The sequence below is a fragment of the Tribolium castaneum genome, chromosome 7, assembly GCF_031307605.1.
Source record: "Tribolium castaneum strain GA2 chromosome 7, icTriCast1.1, whole genome shotgun sequence".
NCBI classification, from domain to species: domain Eukaryota; kingdom Metazoa; phylum Arthropoda; class Insecta; order Coleoptera; family Tenebrionidae; genus Tribolium; species Tribolium castaneum.
Genome location: NC_087400.1, coordinates 4805738 through 4831813, shown reverse-complemented (window position 1 = coordinate 4831813; position 26076 = coordinate 4805738). Strand labels below are relative to the sequence as shown.

Sequence of the window (26076 nt, the reverse complement as noted above, 5' to 3'; positions counted from 1 at the left end):
TTGCACCACAATCTGTAAACCACTCCGTTGTGTTAATAAATGTTACAAAACCCATCACAAACTGAAATAAAAGTATCGCTCAAAAGGATTAGAATAGAATAGAATAGAATAGAATAGAATAGAATAGAATAGGATAGAATAGAATAGAATAGAATAGAATAGGATAGGATAGGAAAGAATAGAATAGAATAGAATAGAATAGAATAGAATAGAATAGAATAGGATAGAATAGAATAGAATAGAATAAAATAGAATAGGATAGGATAGGATAGGAAAGAATAGAATAGAATAGGATAGGAAAGAATAGAATAGAATAGGATAGGATAGGATAGAATAGAATAGAATAGAATAGAATAGAATAGAATAGAATAGAATAGAATAGAATAGAATAGAATAGAATAGAATAGAATAGAATAGAATAGAATAGAATAGAATAGAATAGAATAGAATAGAATAGAATAGAATAGAATAGAATAGAATAGAATAGAATAGAATAGAATAGAATAGAATAGAATAGAATAGAATAGAATAGAATAGAATAGAATAGAATAGAATAGAATAGAATAGAATAGAATAGAATAGAATAGAATAGAATAGAATAGAATAGAATAGAATAGAATAGAATAGAATAGAATAGAATAGAATAGAATAGAATAGAATAGAATAGAATAGAATAGAATAGAATAGAATAGAATAGAATAGAATAGAATAGAATAGAATAGAATAGAATAGAATAGAATAGAATAGAATAGAATAGAATAGAATAGAATAGAATAGAATAGAATAGAATAGAATAGAATAGAATAGAATAGAATAGAATAGAATAGAATAGAATAGAATAGAATAGAATAGAATAGAATAGAATAGAATAGAATAGAATAGAATAGAATAGAATAGAATAGAATAGAATAGAATAGAATAGAATAGAATAGAATAGAATAGAATAGAATAGAATAGAATAGAATAGAATAGAATAGAATAGAATAGAATAGAATAGAATAGAATAGAATAGAATAGAATAGAATAGAATAGAATAGAATAGAATAGAATAGAATAGAATAGAATAGAATAGAATAGAATAGAATAGAATAGAATAGAATAGAATAGAATAGAATAGAATAGAATAGAATAGAATAGAATAGAATAGAATAGAATAGAATAGAATAGAATAGAATAGAATAGAATAGAATAGAATAGAATAGAATAGAATAGAATAGAATAGAATAGAATAATATAAAAAATTCTATATCTAGAAATTTCGATAATTTTTTATAGAGATTTCGCTGTATTAACACTATTAATGTTAACAAACGGTCACAAAAAACATACTATTTAAACTTAAGAGGATTTCCTAAAACGCTAATTTTCTCCTCAACCAATTCTGCATTCAAGCCCAGCCTTAACACTTGAACAATTATCCATAAAAACCGTCCCCGTCGTGCACCTCTCACACTTGAGAGCGAAATTTACGTCGTGAAAACCGGCGAAGAAACGGTCTGTTAATCCAGACATTGTTTTCCTAGCTTCGAACTTCTCGCCTAATTGTTGTGAAATTGTCTTTAATGGCAGAAATAAAAACCTTTTCACAGGTTCTTCACCTTGCTGTAGTCGGGATAGGTCAGTAGATTATTACATCGATCGAAAAAACGATACCTCGTTAAATTTTTATCCAATTACGTTGGCAACACGAAACAAAAACATTCCTCATATGTGTGTACTAAATTCAGCAACTCAAACAAAGCTGGTGATAGATTACCAACAGTGTTAGACAAATTCATATCGCGGAGATAATTTATCATTTCAACATCTGAGCAGTTTTTAATGGTGGTAGACCTGCACCCACAGCCTGACTAGACGCGTTTTTACACGCATTCGTTTTAATTAACCAGCGGAACATTTTTGAAGATAAAAATGACCAGATTTGTAAACAATTCTTCGGTTCGAAGTAATTAAAACGACTCAATTTCAACTAACACAGTTATCACTGAAATATAACGGAAGCAACCACAGGACGGAGCGGTTTTGAGGCCAAGGGCACTCGCTGATATATCCCTTTGGAGGGGGCGTGGTAGGAAGACAAACGTATCTCGTATCTCTTTGTATTCAAAAATTCAAACTTCTCTAAAATCGCTATTTATTCAAATTTTAACTAAATAATACAAGCCAGTTGTTATAATAGTAATATATACAGTAATTATATATTAGTTACAAGATTAATATATACAAAAATATTTATTGCACATTAGGCCATTTCTTCGTCAAAATAAATACAACTTAAATTTTACAGTAATATTTACACAATAGTTTCTACGTATGGTAACTAGTCATAAAAATAAGAAATATTGATTTATCCTACTATTAACCTGTCGGAGGACCTGCGGAGGGTCGAAGGCCCCGAAAAAGCCATAGGTGGGGGCGCAGGGATGTGCCCCAAAGACCGCATCCTGTGCAGCCCCCCACTTTGGACAATGTCCTCACTTATAGACCTATTCCTTGACCTCCTCTGTTGCGTATTTCTGGCGGAATTGAGCTCAACTTGTCGAACTGAAGCTGATCTAGTCCGCTTCTGAGGCACCGATTGCAAGGAGTCTTCGTAACTAGAAGCCACAATCAGAACACGAAAACCCAAAAATTTGACTAACCTACTTGCTGCTCTCTTCCGACGACTGAGAACACGATTGCCTACATTGACAATGTCCAGCGTCCACAATGCCTGAGTCTTGCCCACTGGAATGAAGAGACGTTATCGACTTTTCTATACAACCAGAACTTCGAGACCTCTCTCTGAAAGTCCTTCTAGTGCTGGACATGCGTTGGCAAGAGCGGTCATGGTGGTGGTGCACCATGTCGTGACCGCCGTCGGCGTAGTGGAGGTCACCGAAACTTGCCGGGAAGAGACTAGGTTTGCCCAAAGTGCCGATAGTGTAGCCCAAAGGCTGGGCGAAGCTTTTCTGAAGCAACCTAAACCAAAGAGTTAGAATCAGTTGCCCAAGAGCTAGAAATTTTTTTTTGGTACTAATAATAATTGAACAAATTCTACACATTATTTTTAATGGCAAAATTATCCTCCTATTTCTGACAGAAACAAAGATATTAAACATTAAAAAACAGTTTCTGTCATACCAATGAGCTGAAATTTTGAATGCACTCGTAATTTCCGTGACATATTAATAATAATAATAATAATAATAATAATAATAATAATAATAATAAGCCTTTATTAAAAAATAAATATAAAGTATACATGTAGAAAAAAATGTTGGGATCCTAAATAATTAGGATATCTAAAAAGTAATTCATTCGAAAAAATATTATTTTGAACAATGAACAAATAAGTATTTCCAGAAACAACGTTGAAAGATTTTGTAAAGTGATTCTTTAAATCATAGATAATAAGGTTAAAATAAGAAAAAAAATTCTATGGTTTTATGTCCGAAATTGTTTTTTAATTTTCTTTGAGAGAACAGAACAGAAACAATGAGAAAGTGTAAAAACAAAAAGACAATAGTATCTAAATAAAAAAAATAAAAAGAATGACTGAAGTAAGAAAAAAAAATAAAAGAAGAATAAAAAAAGAAAGAAGAGAAAAAAAGAGACAAAATAGGAGATAGATGTTGAAGGAAACAAAGGATAGAGAATATTGGAACTCTTTAGATACTCGTAGGTAACGAATAAAGAAATACTTGCTAATATGCAATTTCGGATAGAAAATAGAGCACAGAATAACAAATAATAAATAAAAAATTAAATTAATTTTATAATATAATATAAGGTTAGCAATATTCTTTATGACAGCTGAAATTTTAAATGCACACGTAATTTTCGTAACATAATAATAATAATAATAAATAATAATAATAATAATAATAATGATAATAATAATAATAAAGATAAAAAATTAAGAAACATCCACATAAGAAGCAAATAGAGTTTAAAACATAAATTTTACTATTCTGAAAACTTATTTGATTTTACAAGTCAGGTTGTTTAATTTACTCTTGAAGTTACAGTAAGGCGACCATTCGTACTGTTTTATCCAAGACAGTACTCTTATTTGTAGATGCTGTCATGGTCAAAAAACGGCAATAAAAAAATATAAAGTAAGAGTAGTGTTTCTTGAAATTTGTCAAGTTTTTTGTTGAATACCAATCTAAGGTATACATGTAGAAAAATTTTTTAGTATCCTAAAAAATGAAGATATCTAAAAAGTAATTCATTCTTCGAAAAAATATTATTTTGAACAATGAACAAATAAAGATTTCCTGAAACAACGTTGAAAAATTTAGTAAAATGATTCTTTAACTCACAGATACTGAAGTTAAAATAAAAAAAAAATTTCTATAGTTCAATAGCCAGACATATTTCTTGATTTTTTCTGAGAGAACAGGACAGAAACGATGAGAAAGTGCAAAAACAAAAGGACAATAGTACCTAAATAAAGAAAACGAAAAGAATTACTGAAATTAAAAGAAAAATATAAGAAGAATAAAAAATAAAGAAGAGGAAAAAAAACACAAAATAAAAAATAGATGTTAAAGAAGACAAAGGATAGAGAATATTAAAACCCTTTAGATACTCGTAGGTAACGAATAAAAAAATACTTGCTAAGATGCAATTTCGGATAGAAAATAGAGCACAGAATAAAAAACAAAAAAAATAATATTAATATTAGAATACAAGGTTAGTAATTTTCTTTATGACAGCTGAAATTTTAAATGCACACGTAATTTCCGTAACATAATAATAATAATAATAATAATAATAATAATAATAATAATAATAATATTAATAATATTAATAATAATAATAATAATAATAATAATAATAATAATAAATAAAAACGAAAACAAAAACGTAAATTATTCTGTTCTGAAACCTTATTTGATTTTACAAGTCAGGTTGTTTAAATTACTATTGAAGTTACAGTAAGCTGACCATCCAGGAAAGTACTCTTATTTGTAGATGCTGTCATGGTCAAAAAACAGCAATAAAAAAATATAAAGTAGTAGAGTAGTGTTTTTTGAAATTTGTCAAGTTTTTTGTTAAATACCAATCTAAGGTATACATGTAGAAAAATTTTTTGGAATCCTAAAAAATTAAGATATATAAAAAGCAATTCATTCTTCGAAAAAATATTATTTTGAACAATGAACAAATAAAGATCTCCAGAAACAACGTTAAAAGATTTTGTAAAGTGATTTTTTAACTCACAGATACTGAAATTAAAGTAAGAAAAAAAATTTCTATAGTTCTATGTCCGGAACTGTTTTTTGATTTTCTCTGAGAGAACAGGACAGAAACGATAAAAAGATGCAAAAACAAAAAGACAATAGTACCTAAATACAGAAAACAAAAAGAATGACTGAAATAGAAAGAACAATATAAAAAATAAAAAAAGAAAAAAGAGGAAAGAAGACACAAAATACAAGATAGATGTTGAAGAAGACAATTTCGGATGGAAAATAGAGCACAGAATAGAAAATAATAAATAAAAAAAAATAATATTAGAATTTTTCCAGAAAATTCAACTGGATTAAGTTGGGCAAAAATTTTGACCTACCTTCGCTTGCGTCTGCGGGCACACATGACGCAAATAGCCGTGGCTAGGGCCCCTATGAAGACGACGCACCCTAAAACCACCACCCCCACTTCAAGGGATGACAGGATAACGCGTTGGTTGCGAGAATGACCACGTTCGGACACACCACTAGCCACAGCAAGAACTTTAGGGCCTTGGAGTTGGTGTTCAATGTCAGACTGTCTCAATTGGAGAACTCTGAAAGCATTTGTGTTAATTTTTTGTAAGTTTTTAAGTTTTTGGTGTTACTTTTGGAGCTGTTCCATGTCGACCACAACGTTGAGAAGAGGATCAACTGCATACAGGTACATATCGGTACTAAAAAAAAGAATTGAGCAAAATTTTTGACGGAATTTTTGGTACTTACGCGCTGTTGTCTATCTGATTGCGTTCAGAGTGTGGTTCTAATTTACGAATTCGGATGTCGTATCCGGTGGTGTTGTGCAAAATCCTGCAAAAACAAAAATTTTGGGTTTAAAAATTCGATTCCAATAGCAATAACTTCATCTAACTTTAGACAAAGCGGAGCGAAATGATTTATTTCATATTATAGGTGCACCAATACAGTTTTCGAAGAAATGACACTCATGTGCTCAACCAAAGTGTTTTAAAAAAACGAATAAGTAGTAAGACATTAATATCAGTTAATTCTGCAAAACATTAGTTTAGACAATTAGTTTAGAAAGCATAATTAGTCTGGATCATAACGTTACATTCTACTAAAACTGACTTCAGTTTCAGTTAGAGCTGATTTAATAAGTGTTTATTATAATATAATTTAAATAACAAAATTACAAAGTGGGGCGAAAGCTTTCAAAGTTCCTACTCACACATTTTTAAATTATTATTAGTTAGTAAACTGCAGAAGACGTCGCAGAGTGTAGAGTATTGTAGGTGAGTTGCAAAGTTCCTACTTAGGATAAATTGAAAGTTTTACTTTCCTCAAACTAGGTTGTTCAAAATATTATGTATAGTTTTGTTTAGAGTCAAGCATTCCGCTAAAAACATTATCCTGTTTGAACTAAAATTATGGTTTAAAAAAATTGATACCACTCCCCGAAGAATAATAATTTTGGGAAGTTATTATCTGGACATAACACATTATAATTTAAAAAGTTCTGTTTTTATAGTAAAAAAATTGATTATCTGACGCATTGGGAAGTAACATCTGCAAAATGACCAAAGATCCTACGCTCAAATAAATTTATTCGTCCAGATTTCCTTAGAATTAAAGCTCAAAACTTTGTTTTTAAGCAACAAAAGGCAAACAGTTTGATTTGTAGTGAGTTAGGGACAAAAATTATTTATAAAAACAAAGACAATTAAGAAAAAAAATAATTTGAACCAAAATTTTTTCATTAATGTTTCGCTAAAAAATTATGTTTTTTTTATTATTTAAATACTCACATCGTAATATTCTCAATGTGCCTCTCAACATCTGTCGGCTTCAACCCCATGACCATGACAAGTTGCTTCTGGTCATCCAAAACATAAACCTACAACCCCTATTAAAACAACCCCTTGATCTCTCACCAACTTACAAAAACATTCGCAATTGACGATTTCCCATCATCCGCTCCTCTCCGATCCGTGGCTTTAACATCAAATCCGTACACTTTCCCGGCATCTCTCGCAAAGTTAGCAATCGCCCGAACCTGCCCTGTAATCGGATCGATGGTAAACCTCCTGGCCGCTTCGTCAGCGCGCCCTAGAATCTGGTAGCGAACTTCTCCATTCAAGCCCAGATCCGGGTCTTTCGCCTGAAAGAAAATTCCAGGAACGGTCCAGATTCACACTGTGCTCACCTGGAGTCGGACGATGTGGTGGCCATAGCTGGCAGTGGTGGGGATTGCGGCGATTATGGGACGTCCTGTGATCGTGAATTTGGGGATATTGTCGTTAACGTCGGTTATCCTGATAATGACCTTGACTTCGTTCAAGCCCAGATTGCCCAGTCTCTCGTTGGTGACTGGATAGACCATCACGGTCATGTCACGCCCGACTTTGTACTGCTCCAAGCGAATGATTAGCTCGTAAAGAGCTTTTTTCTCTCGATCTGGACTTTCGATAATGTACAACGTTCCGTTCCGAGGGTCAATTCGGAAGGTTTTACGCACGTCACTGGTTTTATCAGCCACGATGCTGTATTTGAGTTTGTGTGACCTGTAAGATTCTGTGACGTTCAAAGTCAGGACTTTGAGAGGCACTGGAACGTTTTCCTCGACTTCCACTTCGTAGTAGCGGTGAGCAAACACCGGATGTTCCATTGACTGCAAATCCTCTGGAACATCAATCACTGTTACGACAAGAAGAGCAGTAGAACTAAGACTTGGTGATCCCAAATCAGACGCTACAATCGTAATATTGTGCATGTTTTGGTTCTCAAAGTCCAGTTTCCCGATTGTCGTGACAATGCCTTCTTTCGAATCAATTGTAAATAAGTTCTGTCGGTTCTTCTTGTACGGAATGTCGAAAAGGAGCAACCCGTTCCCGTTTCCGGTAAAATCGGAGTCGTTGGCGAATATCCGGGTGACCGGAGTACCAATTGGGCTGTTCTCCGCCACCGTGGCGTAATAAACCGGGATATCTTCCTGGTAGTTGTGGTTGCTATAAGTGTTGGATTCAGGGTTTGGGAGCAAATCGTCATAACCGTAGAAGCTGGGAGGGTTATCATTGACATCCAAGACATTAACCTCCACATTGACGAAACTACTCAGACTTTCGCCTTTTGTGGGATTATCCTTCGCCACCACGACGAAGTTGTACTTGTCTTTGGTCTCGCGGTCCAGGACCCCATCGATGGTCAAAACCCCCCCTTGCGGGGTGATGGCGAAGGGTAATTTCGGGTCCTTCTCCTGGATTTTGTACGTGATGTTGGCATTGGGTCCGAAATCGCCGTCAATAGCTTCGACCCTTCCGATGATGTTGCGTGAGTAGGAAGCTTCCTCTGCGTCGAAGTTGTACCAGGATTTGGAGAAGACTGGCGGATGGTCGTTGACGTCTTCGATGGTCAAACGCACGGAGATGTGGTCCTTGAGACCGCCTTTGTCACTGGCGGAGATATTGAGCCGGAACTCGGATTCCGGCGGAAGTGTCCTTGAAACGGATATCTCGCCATTGGTCGCATGTACCATGAAGTACTGCGTCAAATGGAACGGCTCGGCCGAGTACTCGTTCGGAATGTACGTCTCGGAAACCATTTCGTACTTAACAACAGCGTTATCGCCAAAATCGCGGTCTTCCGCCACTAGCTTAATAACAGGAGTACCAACACCGACGTCCTCCTTCAAAACCACCAGTGGGGACATTTTGCTTTTGGCCTTCTTGGCACGTGTGTAAGCCGGCGTGAGCACGTAAGTGCCCTTCGTAGAATTCTCAAGTTGTTCGAAATGACCAATTCGGTTACCCAACTTGTCGTACTCCTCAACTTCAGCCCCAATGTCCTCATAGACGATAAACTGGACGAAAGTCGGAGCATTGTCATTTTCGTCCTCGACCATAATTATCAAAATAGCCTCATCGTAAAGCCCGCCCTGGTCTTTCGCTACTAACCGCAAGTTAAAAATGCCAGTTTCCTCCCGGTCTAGCGGACTATCAGCGCTTGTGAAAAAAATCTTGCCGGTGTTTCGGTCCAGTCTGAATTTTTCGCTCCCGTTTCCGAATATTGTCACTCCAAACTGGCCGTTATCACCTGTGTCTTTATCACTGACGTGGATGAGGTAGTTTAAGTCAACCTCCGTCCCCGAAATGCAATTTTCCGTCACTTTGCCTTCGTATTTTGAGTGTTCGAAGGTTGGTTTGTTGTCGTTTTCGTCATCCACGTGAATTGTTACTTGGTAGATGCCTGTTCCCGTAATGGCGCCTTTACTGTACTCTGCCAGGACTGTCAGGCGGTAAACATCGCGAGTTTCACGGTCTAGAGGCTTGACTGTGTATAAACTACCGTCGGAAGTTATGGAAATGTGCTCAGTTACGTCCTTCTGATTGGCGATTGAGAAGACCAGACCGCTTGAGTTGGCGTTTTTGAAACCTAAGCGCCCGATTAAGAGATTACCGGCGTTTTCTTTCACGTGGAACTCAATTGGGGCGGTACCGGCCCTACAACCACAAAAAAATATTATTTTGTAAGTTTGCTATATAAAAAAAACGTGGAACCTACTTCATGAGGATTGTTTTTTCGTCTTTGGGGTCCACTACATGAATTGTTACGTTCGTAACCAGGGTCATTTCCTTTTCGTTTGTTACTACAGCCTCGAATTCGTAATTTTGGCGGTTGTAGTTTTCCAAATTATCTACAACTGTGATAGTACCTGATCGTTCTTCCACAGCAAATGGGACTAAAACCAAAGTAAAGGGTAGTACTAGACTCAATTGTGAAGTGGGGGTTTTACCTCCTTCATGATAGCTGTGTAACAAATCGTAAATTATGGTTCTACGATCTGGGACATCAGCGACGCGAATTTGGCCCACACTGGTACCAACACCCACGTTACCGCCAACCCAGAATTCGTAAGGGGCTCCGATAAAGTCGGGCAAGCCTTTAACAGTACCTGGAATTTAAGTAGCAGGTGTCGAAAAGCAATAGTTACTCATTTAACAAATAGATTTTTGATTTCTTACATTTTTTTTGGATTTTTTGGAATAAAAGTAAATTCTCGCTTTACGAAAAAATAATAGATATTTTTATTTGTTTGTATAATAGTTTCATACGTAAAGAATTGCAATTTTGAATGCAATTTTGTGAATTTCTATAATCTAAAAATAGAGAATTTCAAAAGTTAATAAAAATTGGTTGAAAGTTTTTGAAGCACTGGTAAAGTTTTGGCCCCCTTTGTGTAGCGGGTCCATTTTTTTATTAAAAATATTTTGGAGACCAAATTAGTTCTGATATAAAAAAATAAAGCGACTCAAATCATTTTCTCTTGGAGTTTATAAAACCTTGCTGAAATGTTTCGAAGCACAGTTTGGTAAACTTTAAGTCCCCTCTATGTAGCGGGACTATTTTTTATTAGAAATATTTTAGAGACGAAACTAGGTCTGATATAAAAAAATAAAGCGACTCAAATCATTTTCTCTTGAAGTTTATAAAAACTTGTTAAAATCTTTTGAAGCACAGTTTGGTAAACTTTTGGTCCCTTCTGTGTAGCGGAGTAATTATTTTATTTAAAACATTTTGGAGACTAAACTAGGTCTGGCATAAAAAAATAAAGCGACTCAAATCATTCTCTTTTGGAGTTTATAAAAACTTGTTGAAAACTTTCGAAGCACAGTTTGGTAAACTTTTGGCCCCCTCTGTGTAGCGAGACAATTTTTTTATTAAAAACATTTTGGAGACCAAAGTAGGTCTGATATAAAAAAATAAAGCGACTTAAATCATTTTCTCTTGGAGTTTATAAAAACTTGAAATTTTTCGAAGCACAGTTTGGTAAACTTTTAGTTTCCTCTGTGTAGCGGGGCCAATTTTTATTAAAAATATTTTGAAAAATCAAGTAAGTTTGATATAAAAAAATAAAGCGACTCATCATTTTCTCTTGGAGTTTATAAAAACTTGTTTAAATCTTTCGAAACACAGTTTGGTAAACTTTTGGCCTCCTCTGTGTAGCGGGGCCATTTTTTATTAAAAATATTTTGGGGACCAAAGTAGGTCTGATATAAAAAAATAAAGCGACTCAAATCATTTTCTCTTGGAGTTTATAAAAACTTGAAATCTTTCGAAGCACAGTTTGGTAAACTTTTGGTTTCCTCTGTGTAGCGGGGCCATTTTTTATTAAAAATATTTTGATAAATAAAGTAAGTTTGATATAAAAAAATAAAGGGGCTCATCATTTTCTCTTGGAGTTTATAAAAACTTGTTGAAATCTTTCGAAGCACAGTTTGGTAAACTTTTGGTTTCCTCTGTGTAGCGGGGCCAATTTTTATTAAAAATATTTTGATAAATAAAGTAAGTTTGATATAAAAAATAAAGCGACTCATCATTTTCTCTTGGAGTTTATAAAAACTTGTTGAAATCTTTCGAAGCACAGTTTGGTAAACTTTTGGCCCCCTCTGTGTAGCGAGACCATTTTTTTATTAAAAACATTTTGGAGACCAAAGTAGGTCTGATATAAAAAAATAAAGCGAATCAAATCATTTTCTCTTGGAGTTTATAAAAACTTGAAATCTTTCGAAGCACAGTTTGGTAAACTTTTAGTCCTCTCTGTGTAGCGGGGCCAATTATTTTTCAAAAAAATTTTGGAGACCAAACTAGGTCTGATATAAAAAAAATAAAGCGACTCAAATCATTTTTTCTTAGAGTTTATAAAAACTTGATGAAATTTTTTGAAGCACAGTTTGGTAAACTTTTGGTCCCCTCTGTGTAGCGGGTCCATTTTTTTATTAAAAACATTTTAAAAAACAAAGTAGGTCTGATATAAAAAAAATAAATCGACTTAAATCAATTTCTCATAGAGGATTTATAAGAAATAATTTTAATAAATTTATTAAAAAATCGTCGTTTTTGTATCGAGTAGGCTCTTTTTTAATCCAGGAATTCTTGAAAACATACTTTAAAAAAACCCACCAAGAACATTGTCATTTTCCATTAAAACAAGACAGTCAAAAACGACTTAGTTCTAGTTTTAAGTTAGAAAACGTTGGAAATGAAGCGTTTTCAAAAAAGAAACTCTTGAATAGGTCGTGGTTTTTGACAAAAATAAGACGATTTAAACATTTTTATAGCGGTTTTTTAACCGTGGAATTGAAAAAAAAGAACCAGTTTCAACGAAGTTATACGTAGGTCGTCACTTTCAACAAAATTACGTGATTTGAGTTATTTTAAAGTGATTTGGTTCTTCTTTAGGCAAGGAATAGTTAAAAATCGAGGTTTTTCAAAATGCTGGCCAGTCGTTATTTTCGGCCATCTCAAAAATGTTCATGAAATAATCAAAATAAAAAAAAATAAAATACAACTTTGCTAAGGTAAAAAAATTCTACCTTTGCCAGTTTGCTGTTGCACTTCGATTGTGACCACAGCCAGAGACGACCGCCGTTCGCTCGGATTTAAGGGCTGGTCTGAGGCTTCCACAAACAAAAGATGACGTCCCGGAGTTACCACCTTCTGATTAACACTAATTTTGCCCGATTTTGGGTCAACTTTGAATGGTACCGTATTATTTGGAGCTTTTTGTATCGAATAAGTGACAATTCCATTTCGTCCCAAATCTGGATCAATTGCATGGATTTGACCAACGACATCACCGATCTTAAGATCGCTATTTGTGATGAAATTGTAGAGATTATTAGGGATGAAGGTCGGGTTATTGTCATTTGCGTCCAAGAGAGTAACTTCGATGTTGACAGCAGAGGCACCAAGTTTGCTGCTGACAACACTAGGAACTTTTTCTTTGGCATAGACTTGCATTCGGAGAGTTGACCGTTTCTCGCGGTCCAAGACACTCTGGTCTCTTACCTGAATCAGAATTTTTACAATTTTGGTAAATTTGGCAAGGGAGGGTTACCGTGAGCCACCCTGTCCTCGAATCGAGTGTGAAAGCCCCAGTGTTGTCCTCCAACTGGTAGGAGAACTCAGCATTGTCGCCTTGGTCCTGGTCAACTGCAATGATTTGCAAGACACTGAAACCGTTCGGTAGATTCTCGACAATGCTGATATTGTAAAAGTCCACTTCAAATTCGGGCAAATTATCGTTCAAGTCCATTATCTCGACTTCCACTCTTGCCACACCAGTTTTGGCCGGATTGTCGACTTGTGATGCTTGGATTTGCAGGACAAAGGTGTTTCCAGGGAGAGATCGCTCCGAATCGATGTCGATCTCGCGCTCGATGAAGAGTGAACCGTTGACGTGGTCCAAGGAAAAAATGTGGCGCTCATTTCCTACTTATAATTACTTTTCATGGAAATTCCTCGAGGAGATTTTTACAACTTGCCTGCGATGATGTCGTACCGGATGGGCGCATCAATGGCGATGTCCTGGTCGAAGGCGTGGATGGCGGGGTCAAAGGTGAGGAGCTTGTGAATCCGCTCGCCCTGGGAAATAAAGAGGACATTGTTGCGGTTTAGATTCGACGATAAAAAGGTTAAGTGCGATTTCAGGTTTTTTGAAACAGTTGTGCATAGCGTTCGCCCATATGGGACGATTTATGGGGCTTGTAGATTAGCTGTTAATAAGCAATCAGCGCTCCACTTTTCTCAGAGCGATTGTTTCAAAGTGTCTCTGGTGTATTATGCAGACAATTTTGTAGAGGAAACAAGAAATAATTAATAGACCTGATTTTCCGAATACCAAGAGCTACTAACGGAACCAAAATTTTAAAAAATTTCAAACATGAATAAAGTACCCGAATGAAAAATTAAGCTAAATAAAAAAATAAAATCAAGAAAGGTTACTTTAAATATAACCACTTATTACAAAAAGCATCAAAAATTATTAGAATAACAGTTTTTCATGCCATAATACGCACTTACACAAAACGTATCTGTGTACTCGAATAAACAACAAATTAACTTCAGAAAAATACTACGAGGAACATTAAATAAAAGTTTACAAAATTGAAAAAATTTAAAAAATTTATTTATTGGTTGTTCTCGTTTGATTTTTTCACAATCGGAGGCCGTTTTAAAGGGCTTGTTTTTTTAAATAAACAAAAGTGCTGATTAGGAAGAAAGTAAAATCAAATCATGGTTTTTCCATTCTTATATAACCGAGATGTAACCTTCCAATATAACCGCCAGATCCCAAATGTGACGCTTTTATAAGCTAACTGTTAGTTAACCACCTTATCTAACCGTTATCCACGCGCGGTTATGTGCGGTTATATAACTCCTCATATATCTCGGTTATATTGCGGATATGTGTCGTTATCTAACCTTTATCTACGTGGTTATATTTCGTTTATATAATTTCATTTACATCTTGCTTATATTTTGGTTATGTTTCGTGATACATATGAAGATATATTGCGCTTATATATTATATGTTATATATTATATATATTCTTATATTTTTTGTATAATTTTTATATAACCATATAACCAAAAACACTTATATAACCCTCATATAACCTTTGCTGTATACGCTAGACATAACCATGGTTAGATAACTAATATATACCTTAATCTAGCTTGGGCCATATTGCTTAAGAAACATAACGGTTACCTAACCGTTAACCATCGTTACATTCGCTAAACATAACCATGGTTAGATAACCGTTATATAAGCTGAGTCTAACATAACCAACAGTTATTGTGTATTGCGGTTATCTAACGTTATATAACCGAAAGATAATTCCGTAACTAGAGTAACTTAATCTAACGTGTCAAGTTTAAACTAAAAATGTAATGCCAGCATTTCTAGATTTTAATGATATTTTAGTTAAAAAAATAAATTGATCACTATTTGTTAACCACCTTATCTAACCGTTATCCACGCGCGGTTATGTTGCGGTCATATAACTCCTCATATATCTCGGTTATATTGCGGATATGTGTCGTTATTGAACCTTTATCTACGTGGTTATATTTCGTTTATATAATTTCATTTACATCTCGCTTATATTTCGGTTATGTTACGTGATATAACCTTTATATTGCGCCTATATATATTATTATATATTCTTATATTTTTTGTATAACTTTTATATAACCACATAAACAAAAACAGTTATATAACCGTCATATAACTTTGCTGTATACGCTAGACATAACCAAAGTTAGATACTGATATATATCTTGAATCTAGCTTGGGTCATATTGCTTAAGAAACATAACGGTTACCTAACCGTAATTTAACCATCGTTATATTCGCTAAACATAACCATGATTATTAGGTAATCGTTATATAATCTGAGTCTAAGATAACCAACGGTTAGATTTGTGTATCGCGGTTATTTAACGTTATATAACCGAAAGATAACTCCGTAACTTGCGTAACTTAATTGTATGTGTCAAGTTTAAACGAAAAATGTAATATCAGCATTTTTTAATTTTAATGATATTTTAGTTAAAAAAATAAATAGATCACATAATTGAGATGATTTTTGCTTAAAAATGTGTACTTGTGTACAGTCACAATAAAAAAAAATGACACACTTATCAATTGGACTGGATATCAAATTTTTTAGTTTATAAATTTCAACTTCAAACAGGATAGTTTACAAACTATCCAGTCATGAATTTTGTGTATTACTTTTGATTCAGTCTCTACAATCAAAAATAATAATACGATTGTGTGAAAATAAATGATGAATTATTGGTTAAAATTAATTCCGACTCCCTCCAATTTCCGCCTTGGGTGTGTATTGAACAAGTGCGAAAAATGTCGGTAATTGTAGCACTCAAAAGGAAAAGCTTCCGCTGCTACAATTGGCCGCTTTTAAAAATTTATAATTAGAGTGATGTCAGGTTGAAGGTCGATCAGCTCAAGCAACTTTGTGCAATTTTCATTCCATCACAAAGTGAGAAATAATTAAGAGGGAAATTGATAGTTCTACACGGAACTCGCGCCGCCAACAACTCCAGATCTGGCACCTATCGAACTTTATTAATCAATTCCAAACACCTCTCTCTTGAAATGCATTTCACCTTCGTTCCAAAAAAGCCCGAAATTATGAAAATTAATTCCAGTCCAACACAAACATCGGATTTATTTGCGACTGGAGGTAGTGAAAGTGTGCATTTATTGGCCAATTTGAATGCCATTACATCGTCACATAAAGAGACCGGAAAGTCATTCTCTGCATTTAATTTGCACCGAAAAAGTGATGTCCTAGCAGCGTGTGAAACTGAAAATCGGCGTGGTTTATGGTCGAGCTGATTTAATCCATTTCCAGTTTTCTTAAGCGGAAATAAACGAGATTTTAAAACGCAATCAGCGGAATAAATTAGCAATCTCTAATGGAAATTGTAAATAAATATTAATCGGAGTTTAAAACACGCACAAAAATTTTAACGACGTATCAATATTTATCTAACTCGTAAATAATAATCATCCATAATTAAGCATTGGTTTTGATCCTCCCAGCGCAGGAATGTACAGTTAGGCTGTTTGTTTATTAATAAATGTTTGTGGAAAGTTGGCCAAATGTGTGTTATAATTTTTTTACAATTAAGTTCCGCTGAATATTGTTAAAAGGCGGCATGCGTGAAATTCAATCTCACTTTTAATAAAGGATTATAATTTTATGATGTGACGTTTCCGCTCAAAATTGCAATTTTGTTGGAATTTTTGCATATAACTGCAACTTATTCAAATGAATTGGCTGAGAAGAAATGTAATTAAGTTTGATTTACGAAAATAACCGTACGCATCTGATAAGGAATTAAAAAAATATGGGAACTTGTAACTTCACACATAATAATAATTAAAAGGCTTTTGAGATTTGCAATTCCGTAATAATGGAGGCACTATTAGAATAAAATTGTTCGTTGGAATCTTAGTTGGCTTTATGTGAAACTTACTGTGATTGGGTAGAATTCGTTGATTCGTGTCCGGTAGACCCCTTTGGTGAATTTGGGGCTAAGATCGTCATTGTCGTTGACGGTGATCCGAATCGTTGTGTTGGTACTCCTGGGGGGAATCCCCCGGTCCTGGAACACCAAAATCAGGAAGCTTTCTCTAACGTCTTACTCAATAGCGCCATAAATGGTTGTATTATTAATTTAGTAATTATTTAATAGCCCTCATTAAATTTTTCCATTTTCTTTTATTACTTTCGACGTCTTGTTGCATCACTTGCTTTTGTGCAATTAAAAATATAGTTTTTTCCTTGGTGGTACTTTCTCGACGTTCCGGAAGAAGAATTCGTCTGTGAGAACCCTTTTTGCATGAAGTGCAATCTAGCGAATAGTTTGTGTTTGGTGTCAAATTGTGCGATTTGAATGATGATAAGGCTTGTCCGCGGGTCAAGTTAGCCGCGGTACGACCACCATAATTGGGTAAATCATGCATGATCGATCATGGGCACGATCTGACATACCGATGCTGCAATGGTTAGAAGAAATTCGCGATCGCCCGTATCGTAGTCGAGCGGTCGCTTGAGAATGAGGAAGGCTTGTTGGCTGCTGTCCAGGGCGAATTTGCCACGTTCGTTTCCGGAGATGATGGCGTATTGGACGTCCGAGTTGGGAGTGTTGGGCTTGTCGCGGTCCGAGGCGCGGATTCCGCGGAAGATCGTTAGACCTGAAACAATTTTCAGAATTTTTAAGTTTAAATTCTAAACTTCTCTTGGAGTTTGTGCTTCACTTACCTCAATTTTGACCTCATCCTGAGTGAATATAAGTATTTTCAAAATTTTGAGAATTTTTCCAAACCGATGTACAATGTCCTTAAGTAAAGAACTCTCATATTTTGAAATAAAAAAAACGGTTAATGTTATAATGTTTTATTGAAGTTTGTTAATATGTATTTCTTGAAAAAATTGAAAATATATTATTTAAAAGTGCAATGTAAATGAGGAAAAAATCGAAATTTCCATCGAAACCTTCCAGTTCAAAACTCTTCAAAAAATATTTATGGTTTTTGATTTTTTTTTGGATTTGTATCTTCCAGTTCAAAAATTGATAACTCTGCCAATTTTAAAAATTTGGAACTATTTTTCAGCACATTTGAAAGAGGAAGCTTAGATCTTTCTTTATTTGGTACTTCAGATTTCTAAAAACGAATAACAAACTCCAATTTTTTTAAGTTTGCAGAACTTTCAGCACCCATCTCATTTTTTTTTCAAATAAAATGCCAAAGTTTTATTTCACTAAGTGGTAGAGAATTAGAGAAACATTTTCCATACTTATGTTTAATGGTTTTCAAGTTACAATAACTTTTTGTTGGGGTTGAGAAATTTATCAGCTATGGGTCTATTCTCATACTTTGCTAAGGAAACGGATGAAAAAATGTGAGAAATTCAATTTTTTTAAACCAACATTCAATAAATTTATTTTATTTTTGAGGATGGATAACACAATTTTGAACAAAGTTTATCGTTTAAGTTTAATCAAAAATATTTTTGTAACAAAATATGCAAAAATAGCAGTAGTTAGTAAGAAATTTCCTACAATGACAAAAAAAACAACGTAACTTGAAATATTAATACCTATCGATGCAGAAAAAAATTCTCCTCCATCTAGTAAAATGAAAATTGGGACATTCCATTTGAAAAAATTAAGCTATGGGTACTTGAAATTGTCCAAATTTAACCTTAAAATTTTTGGCTTTATTAACTTTATTTTTAATTTTAAACACACTGAAGAACAGATATAGGCCATTTTTTTTATTTTTCAAATATGATTTAAAAATCTCTAAAACCAAGCGAGTTACCGACTTTTTAAGTGACTGGTGCAAATCCAAAAATTTTCAAAAAACCTTAATATCTCAAAAACGGTTAAACTTAGGTATAGAAAAAACTGATCAAAATTGTCTTAAAATGATTCAACTAATCTAAAAACGCAGTGAAAAACACTGCTTTCCATTTAAAATAAGAAAGTTAATGGCGACTTCCGGTATAATCGTGCTGCCATCTTCAAAATATTTTCATTGAGCAGAACTCAACGGATTATGACCGAGTAGCAACTTTAAAAATATTTTTATTAGAACTGTCATCACTTCTAATGTGGGGTTTAGACTGAACACTTGTATATACCCATAACTCTTAAATGTTTTACAAAAAATCATCGATCTTTAGATCCATCGGTTTAAAGACACATTATATCCATATATTTCGGCAAATATTCTCAAGTGTTTTTTTTGTTTTTTAACTTTTTACCTGTTTTTGAGGAGTGGTCGTAGTTTATGTTCATACTTTATAATTTTTCGTAGATATTTTCTTTAAATAAAAGATTTTTTTGACATTTTTTCATTCAATACTTTGTTGTCAGCTCTTTACCATTTTTTAGTACTTTTATGCTATTGTCTATTGTGTTTTACGAAGAAAATAGGTATTATTATTTGGTGGTAGTGATCAGGTTACAACAAAAAAATAAGTTTTTTGAGTTTAATTTTGGAATTTATTTTATTCCTTTATTGGGCTTACAAAGTGTTATTGTCACAAATGTTCGAATGTTTGATTGACTGTTCAGCTTCAAAAAACTAAATGTTTTGTCAATAATATTCTACAGTCTTTTAATTAAAAAATGTAACGAGTAAAACGTGATAAAAGCTTGTTTAAAACTAACAAAAAATTGAGATGGTCGACATGTCTTCAAAAAAACTTTTATTATTACTCTGACATCGGCGTGGAATGTTTTACCGAGGCAAAAATTTTGACTTTTTTTAATAGTTTTGATAAATTTGATTTATTAAATTTGAAAACACTTTAGCTTTTGAAAATTTTTTTAAATAATAATTTTTGAAATAAACATATTGTATCAGATATTTCTAGATCATAATACTAACTTTATCACATATTTAAACTTTGAACAAAATACGTTTCTAAAATGCCGCGAAAACTTGGTTTTTACCATTTTTAAAAATACAGTTAAACTAAAGAATCTTTGCTTAAAACCGTACATTCACTAAAAAAATTATCTTACAGAATATTTAATTTTCAAGCCATTTTTTCGGATTATAATAGTTAAGTTATAGTTTCGAAAAAACAATACTTAGTTTTATAAACTGGCGCAGTCGGTAGGGTTCGCTGAATTCATTCGTGGCCTCGGCCTTCCTTCATTTCCTTCATTATCGATACTTATGTCGCTGAAGGGCGCAATAAATCTCGCTCGTACTTAAAATACCAGACGCGCTACCGGCACGACCACGATTAAAATAGCAAAACCATTGCTTCAAATTAATACCGCCACATAATTAGAGCAAGCCGAGCTTTTTCAAGCTGGCGGAATTGTCAACATTTCTCGCCAATTCCAGTGAATTTAATGCGGAAATCGTTATTAGCCAGGCACTTACCAACAGGTGTGAGTTCGTCGACGGCGAGCTGATAAGGTGCACCGACGAAAACGGGCGCATGGTCGTTCACATCCTCCACATACACCGTCACCGACAAAGAGGATGTAATCTGCATACAAAAGAAACATTAATCCGCATCCTGTAATCATCTTATAAACGAAGCAAAACTCGAGGCTACATGAGCTTCGTACGCGTGATGCTGTCGACGAGCAGAGATAGAGTCGTAAATGAGGGAAAAATTTTATTTATTTAGTGGAAGGCCATTAAAGGGGCATTAAAGAAGTATGCAGGGAAGATAAATTGACGCATGGGAGGATTAATGCCCACTTTCAATGTAGCTAAATTGTTTTTGATTTATTGGCCGGGAGGGACATTGGCAAGAATTTTTACACAGACTTTTTCTGGTTAAACCGAGACATACACCCACATGATGAGTCTGCTAAAAGTATTTTTACTAAGTATATCTCAAAAAGAGTCGCACAGAAATCAGCGTTTGCTATTAAATACTTAAGTTTTTTCTCCATGTGAATTTTTTTCATAAATTTCAAATGCCCAAGTTTATAACTAAAAATATTTTGGCCTAATTTGGCAATTTTTGAGATTTTGTGAGAGAATCTTGTGAAACAAATGGGTTTTTGCTAAAAAACTTGCGTTTGAACTCGAAATAATTGCGAGAATTAATCTATCAAAAACAAATCAAACCATAATTTATCCACAATTTTTGTACTCAAGTGTAATGATTTTCTTAAAAAATGGCGAAATTCCAGATGGTTAGGTCGATATTTACAAAATAATTAAACAAGTTCTCGTATAAGCAGTAAAAATTAATACAATTTAAGTAGACTTGCCGTGTATATAATATGTAGGGTAAGGTGGGGTAAGTTTGAGCATAGGGGCCTATTTCAATTTGTTACCTCAAATTTTATACTATTCTAAAACATTGTTTAAACTTTTGGAACGATTTCCAAAAAAATAAACTTAGAAAGCTATTTTGACAGAAAGTAAATCTAGGTTTACACAGGTATATACAGTGTGTAAAATTTTTAACGGGAATAAAATTCATAACTTAAATATAGGCAGTTTTTGTTGAAATCTAGAATCAGGTCGCTTTTTCTTTTTTTTTTGCTCATTATTTGGAAGATATAGTTTTTGTTTATTTGCTGACAAAACTGCACAGCCACCTCGAACTTTTTTTTTAAATGTAACGATATATCGTGTGACACCTCATGTAAAAGAGCACTTCAAAAGCAGTTCAACGCACTATTTTTTCTAAATATTGTCAATGCCCAAGTAATAAAAAAATTAAAGCAGTGTGGAATTATTGACTAAAATAAAATTTGCAACTTGGATATAAGCGATTTTTGTAAAAAAATTCTGAAACAGGTTTTTGATTTTCTTTGCACATCATTTGGTGCATGCGGTTTTTGTTTATCTGTTTTCAAAAATGCCCAGCCACCTCTGACTTTTTTTTCCAATGTTACGGTATGTCAAGTGTCACCTCATGTGAAAGATTACTTTGCAAGGAATACCACGCACTCTTTGTATTCAGAATATTTTCAAAGCCTACACGATAAAAAAATTAAAACCAATTTTTATGAGTTGAAATTAGGCAAATCACACAAATCACACTAAAAATGTTTCAAAATGTTGGAAATTCATGCGACTATCGTTATATTATTTTCCAGTTGAACAATTGTTGCATTAAATAATGTTCAACTTATAAAATTAATTTTAATTTTTTTAGCACGTAGGCTTTGAAAAAATTCAAAAAACAGATTTTATTTGAGAAAAAGTTAGAGGTGGCTGTGCATTTCTGAAAACAGATAAACAAAAAACATATGCACCAAATAGTAGGCAAGGAAAAATAAAAATTGACCTGTTTCGGAAATTTTCGTCAAAATTGCCTAAATTCAAGTTATGAATTTTATTTTAGTTAAAAATTCTACGCTGTATAACGTTATGGTAAATGGAGAATGTTCAAATTATAAAATTGGTTTTTATTTTTTATCACGTATTAAAATAAAAAAATTAAGATAACCAAATTTTTTATGAATTTTTTAAAATGCAATTAAAAAAATGGGTTTTTTTTGTGTGTTTTTCTTAAGTGAGGCACATTAGGAAGAACTTAGTGAGATAGATTGAAATTGCTAATAATAATAATAATATTTTCTATTGATACTACAGTTTTGTTATAAAAGAAAACTACGCCAATCTCAATAGTATTCCTTACTTTTTTCAATCAGTTTATATTGATATTAAAATATAAACTGACCCTTCTCTTAGTGTACCTTACTGCCCCACTCTCCCCTAGCGAGGTACTGACTCTAAGTTTGAACCCTAAAGTAAGGTGACAACCTTTAAAAAACCCAAAATCAAAATTTTTTTGTCAAAATTTTAATTTTTAGAACAAAGACATTGAAAATTGTTTGTATCAAAGCTCGGATAAATCAGGACATAAATGTAAAACAAAGCAAAAAATTTTTCTACAACGCGAAAAAAAATATTTGAGAGTAAGACCTCCGACCATGTTGGTGTAACTGGCTATTAAAAAAATAATAGCTCTTATTAGGTAAAATCATTAGTTTGTAATAAATCTTTGCACCATATTCCAGTTGCAATTAATTGTAATTGAATTTACAGAGCGCGTTCGGAGCGAACTTCTTCCTTTTGTTACAAAATCAATTTTAAAATATGTAGTAATTTATACAACCTACTCCAATTACAAATATCCTCCCATTAGATATGACTTTAATTCCCGCTGTTGCGATTTCTCAGTTGTTAATTACGAGCGAAGTGTACCTATAATCCGTTTCTTCGATTTAATTAAAGTACCTTTTATAGCCAAGATAAAGTATTTACAGCTTGTGGCAATCGACATATCCTGTCTTTTACAAACTTGTTAAAAAATATATCTCATATTTATTATCCTTTTAAAATAAACAATATATCATTCATATTATTAACTCTGCTAGTATTTATGGGAAGTGAACGTTGTAATTATACAAATATAATGTTATTAACACTACCATTATCTTCCACTTAGCTATTGAGAGCGGCCAGTAATGAAAGTTCTTGCATGTCCATCACGATAAAATGAGAAACTAACTTATTTCAATTAATGTATTTTTTCCGGATTTTAATTTTTTGCAATCACTGCGGGAGATTACAAGATACATACAAAAGATTCCATTAGCTCTTTATTATTGTAACGTTTAGACGTCTAACGCAAACCTTATTTTCAATAAAATTGATTGATTATATCCACTTCATATATTGAGATGTAGTCTCGCCTTCACATCGAGAAAAAACAGCAATTCCAGAGTGTAATTAGCGAAATAGATTTTCAATTAAAAAAGTGGCAGTACCGATACTCCTATTACAATTAATTCCTAGTTGCTTTTGTTTACAGTTATTAATTTATTCTTATTCAAATTCGACAGAAACACGTGTGAAAATCTAGCTAATTAATCCAAGTACGATGTAGTACCTCTACAAAGATGCCACTCTTAGATTTATGATCCGGTACTACTTTAGCTCTTTACAGTTACAATGTGGGTGCTATAAATTACCGTGTTCGAAAAAATCCATTACCTAACCTCCTCTTGCAAAAATCCCTGTGGATAATTTTGAATAAGATTTGTTGTTCTCGGTCTAATACGCTTGCAAATTTAATCCGCTCAACACTTACGATATCTTCGCCGTCGTCGTAGTCGCAAGAGACTTTGAATTTGAGAACGTTTCGTGGGTTATCTGAATCTACAAGGTCCTCGAGTGATCTCGCAAGAAGAAGTGAAACTGTGGTCCGATTAAAATCTCTGTAGGTGAAGTAATGGACGTCTTCATCCTGAATGGAATGCAAAACAAATCGTTAGATTGGATTTTTGTGGAACGGTGCGGGTACTACATGCAAATTATGGTGTAGGAGAGATTAAAATTGAGATAAAGACGAGAAAAATTGCTCAAACTGCATGGGTTTGTAGGATAGGTGAATAGCAGTACCGCGGTACTACCTCAATAATTTTGCTGTTAAGTGTTGAAAAATCATGAACAATGAATAGCCGACTATCGAATCCTATCTACTTTGTTTAACATATTTGACAGTTAAGCAACTGTAATAAAATAAATAAAGGTTGGTACTACGAAGCTCCAGAAGAGAAATTCCTATTATTCCATATTTGGCAACGCTGAAACATCAAAGTGGTGCCTCAATGAGTAGCATACAAATTTTTCTTTGATTTAACCCAAGATTAATATAAAAATGTAGTACTTAAGTTCCGGTTCTACATCTCGTGATGTTCGCTCACTAAATTTGTATGCATTAAATGCTGCCTTAACCATTTCGTTTTACATATTTGGTCGTAAAATAGCGCTGCAATAAAATATATTGGGCTTTGAAGTAGTACTAAAAGGTACTATCTGGAAGAGAAACTTATATTGCAACATATTTACCGTTTAAACAAAATTTTATTAAATGTTGAAAGTGGGTCCAGATTTTAAATAATGTCGGTACTTCTGAATTTAAGTACTTTTTTCGTTGACCAAAAGTGTCGTCCAAAATTTTGAACGTTATTACGAGTTATCTTGTAAAATCTTCAAATAGGTCAGTTTTTTATTTTGTAAATAAAAAACGTTATTGATTTTTTTTATATTTTAAATAATTAATATGTAAACACTTACGAGTAACATCAAATTTAAAAAAAATATTATATAAAATTATCACTTCTTATTAAAAAAAACAACGGAATAAAAAAATTCTTTTTGAAAAATTGTCAACAACACTGAAGTTATCAAAAATTTTTCATTCTTTTTTTAATGTTTTATATTTTTATATTTTCTATATTTTTAAATTTATGAACTGTCGGCAGAAGCTAAAACTTGATTATCTACCATAAAAAGTTTGTAATTTCTTCTGTACAATATATTATTGTCCTTTTTTTCTGTCATACGAATATATATATATATATATATAGTTAATGTTTTCGAGTTTTTCGATATTTACGAGAAACTTAAATTTGAAAAGTTAAAATAATGATATCGCTCAAAAGAATTGTTGCCATAATGTCAAATGGTTTGAGGATTTTTTTTAAAAAAAAAACATGAATTATACATAAATATTAACAATTAGAATTTTTTCGGAATTTTATCTAAAAAAATATAAAGATTTTTGACCTAATTTGGTTCATTTTTGAGTTTTGTAAAAGAATCTAGTAAAAAAACTGAGCTTTTGCTAAAAAACTTGCGAAATATTTGAGTTTGAACACGAACTTATTACGAGAATCAACTTTTATTAAAAACAAATTGATCTACAATTTATTCACGATTTTTGAGCTCAAATGTAACAGAAAATTGTGGAATTCCAGATGGTTTGGCCGACATTTACAAAATAATCAAGCGACAGTTTTTTGTTCAGTTGTAATCGCCTTAGGATTGGTCTGTTTTACAGTTGGGAGTGCAATATCCCTCCCATATCCAATGATAAACACTTCAATCGTCTTGAAATTTTTTGTGCAAAAGATAAACAAGTAGGAGGTGACTTTTATATTTTTATTGGTCAATTACTCATTTCTGAGACAAATGAGACACCAGTGAAACGACTTGACCGGTCCTTTTCAC

The 26076-nt window shown here is 33.1% G+C and overlaps 1 protein-coding gene across 4 annotated transcripts in view; it reads right to left on the bottom strand.

Moving 5' to 3' along the window:
• Positions 1-2117: 2117 nt before the first annotated feature.
• The window catches only part of Cad89D (Cadherin 89D), a 42346-nt gene continuing 18387 nt past the window's right edge, over positions 2118-26076 (bottom strand). The window contains exons 4-21 of one of the 4 annotated variants that reach the window (XM_015984047.2): positions 24152-24307; positions 20464-20572; positions 17549-17751; positions 17031-17159; positions 13502-13601; positions 13075-13448; positions 12551-13025; positions 9970-10128; positions 9738-9915; positions 7384-9676; positions 7120-7338; positions 6986-7074; positions 5946-6029; positions 5828-5896; positions 5561-5776; positions 2779-2961; positions 2647-2727; positions 2118-2597 (exon numbers count right to left, since the gene is read on the bottom strand). In XM_015984047.2, the coding sequence (XP_015839533.1) occupies positions 2348-2597; positions 2647-2727; positions 2779-2961; positions 5561-5776; positions 5828-5896; positions 5946-6029; positions 6986-7074; positions 7120-7338; positions 7384-9676; positions 9738-9915; positions 9970-10128; positions 12551-13025; positions 13075-13448; positions 13502-13601; positions 17031-17159; positions 17549-17751; positions 20464-20572; positions 24152-24307 (5367 nt within the window). In that variant the 3' untranslated portion in view covers positions 2118-2347. Of the gene's footprint in view, positions 2598-2642; positions 2962-5560; positions 5777-5827; positions 5897-5945; positions 6030-6985; positions 7075-7119; positions 7339-7383; positions 9677-9737; positions 9916-9969; positions 10129-12550; positions 13026-13074; positions 13449-13501; positions 13602-17030; positions 17160-17548; positions 17752-20463; positions 20573-24151; positions 24308-26076 lie in introns of all 4 variants that reach the window. The other 3 variants (XM_064357859.1, XM_015984048.2, XM_015984046.2) reach the window with 3 other exon arrangements.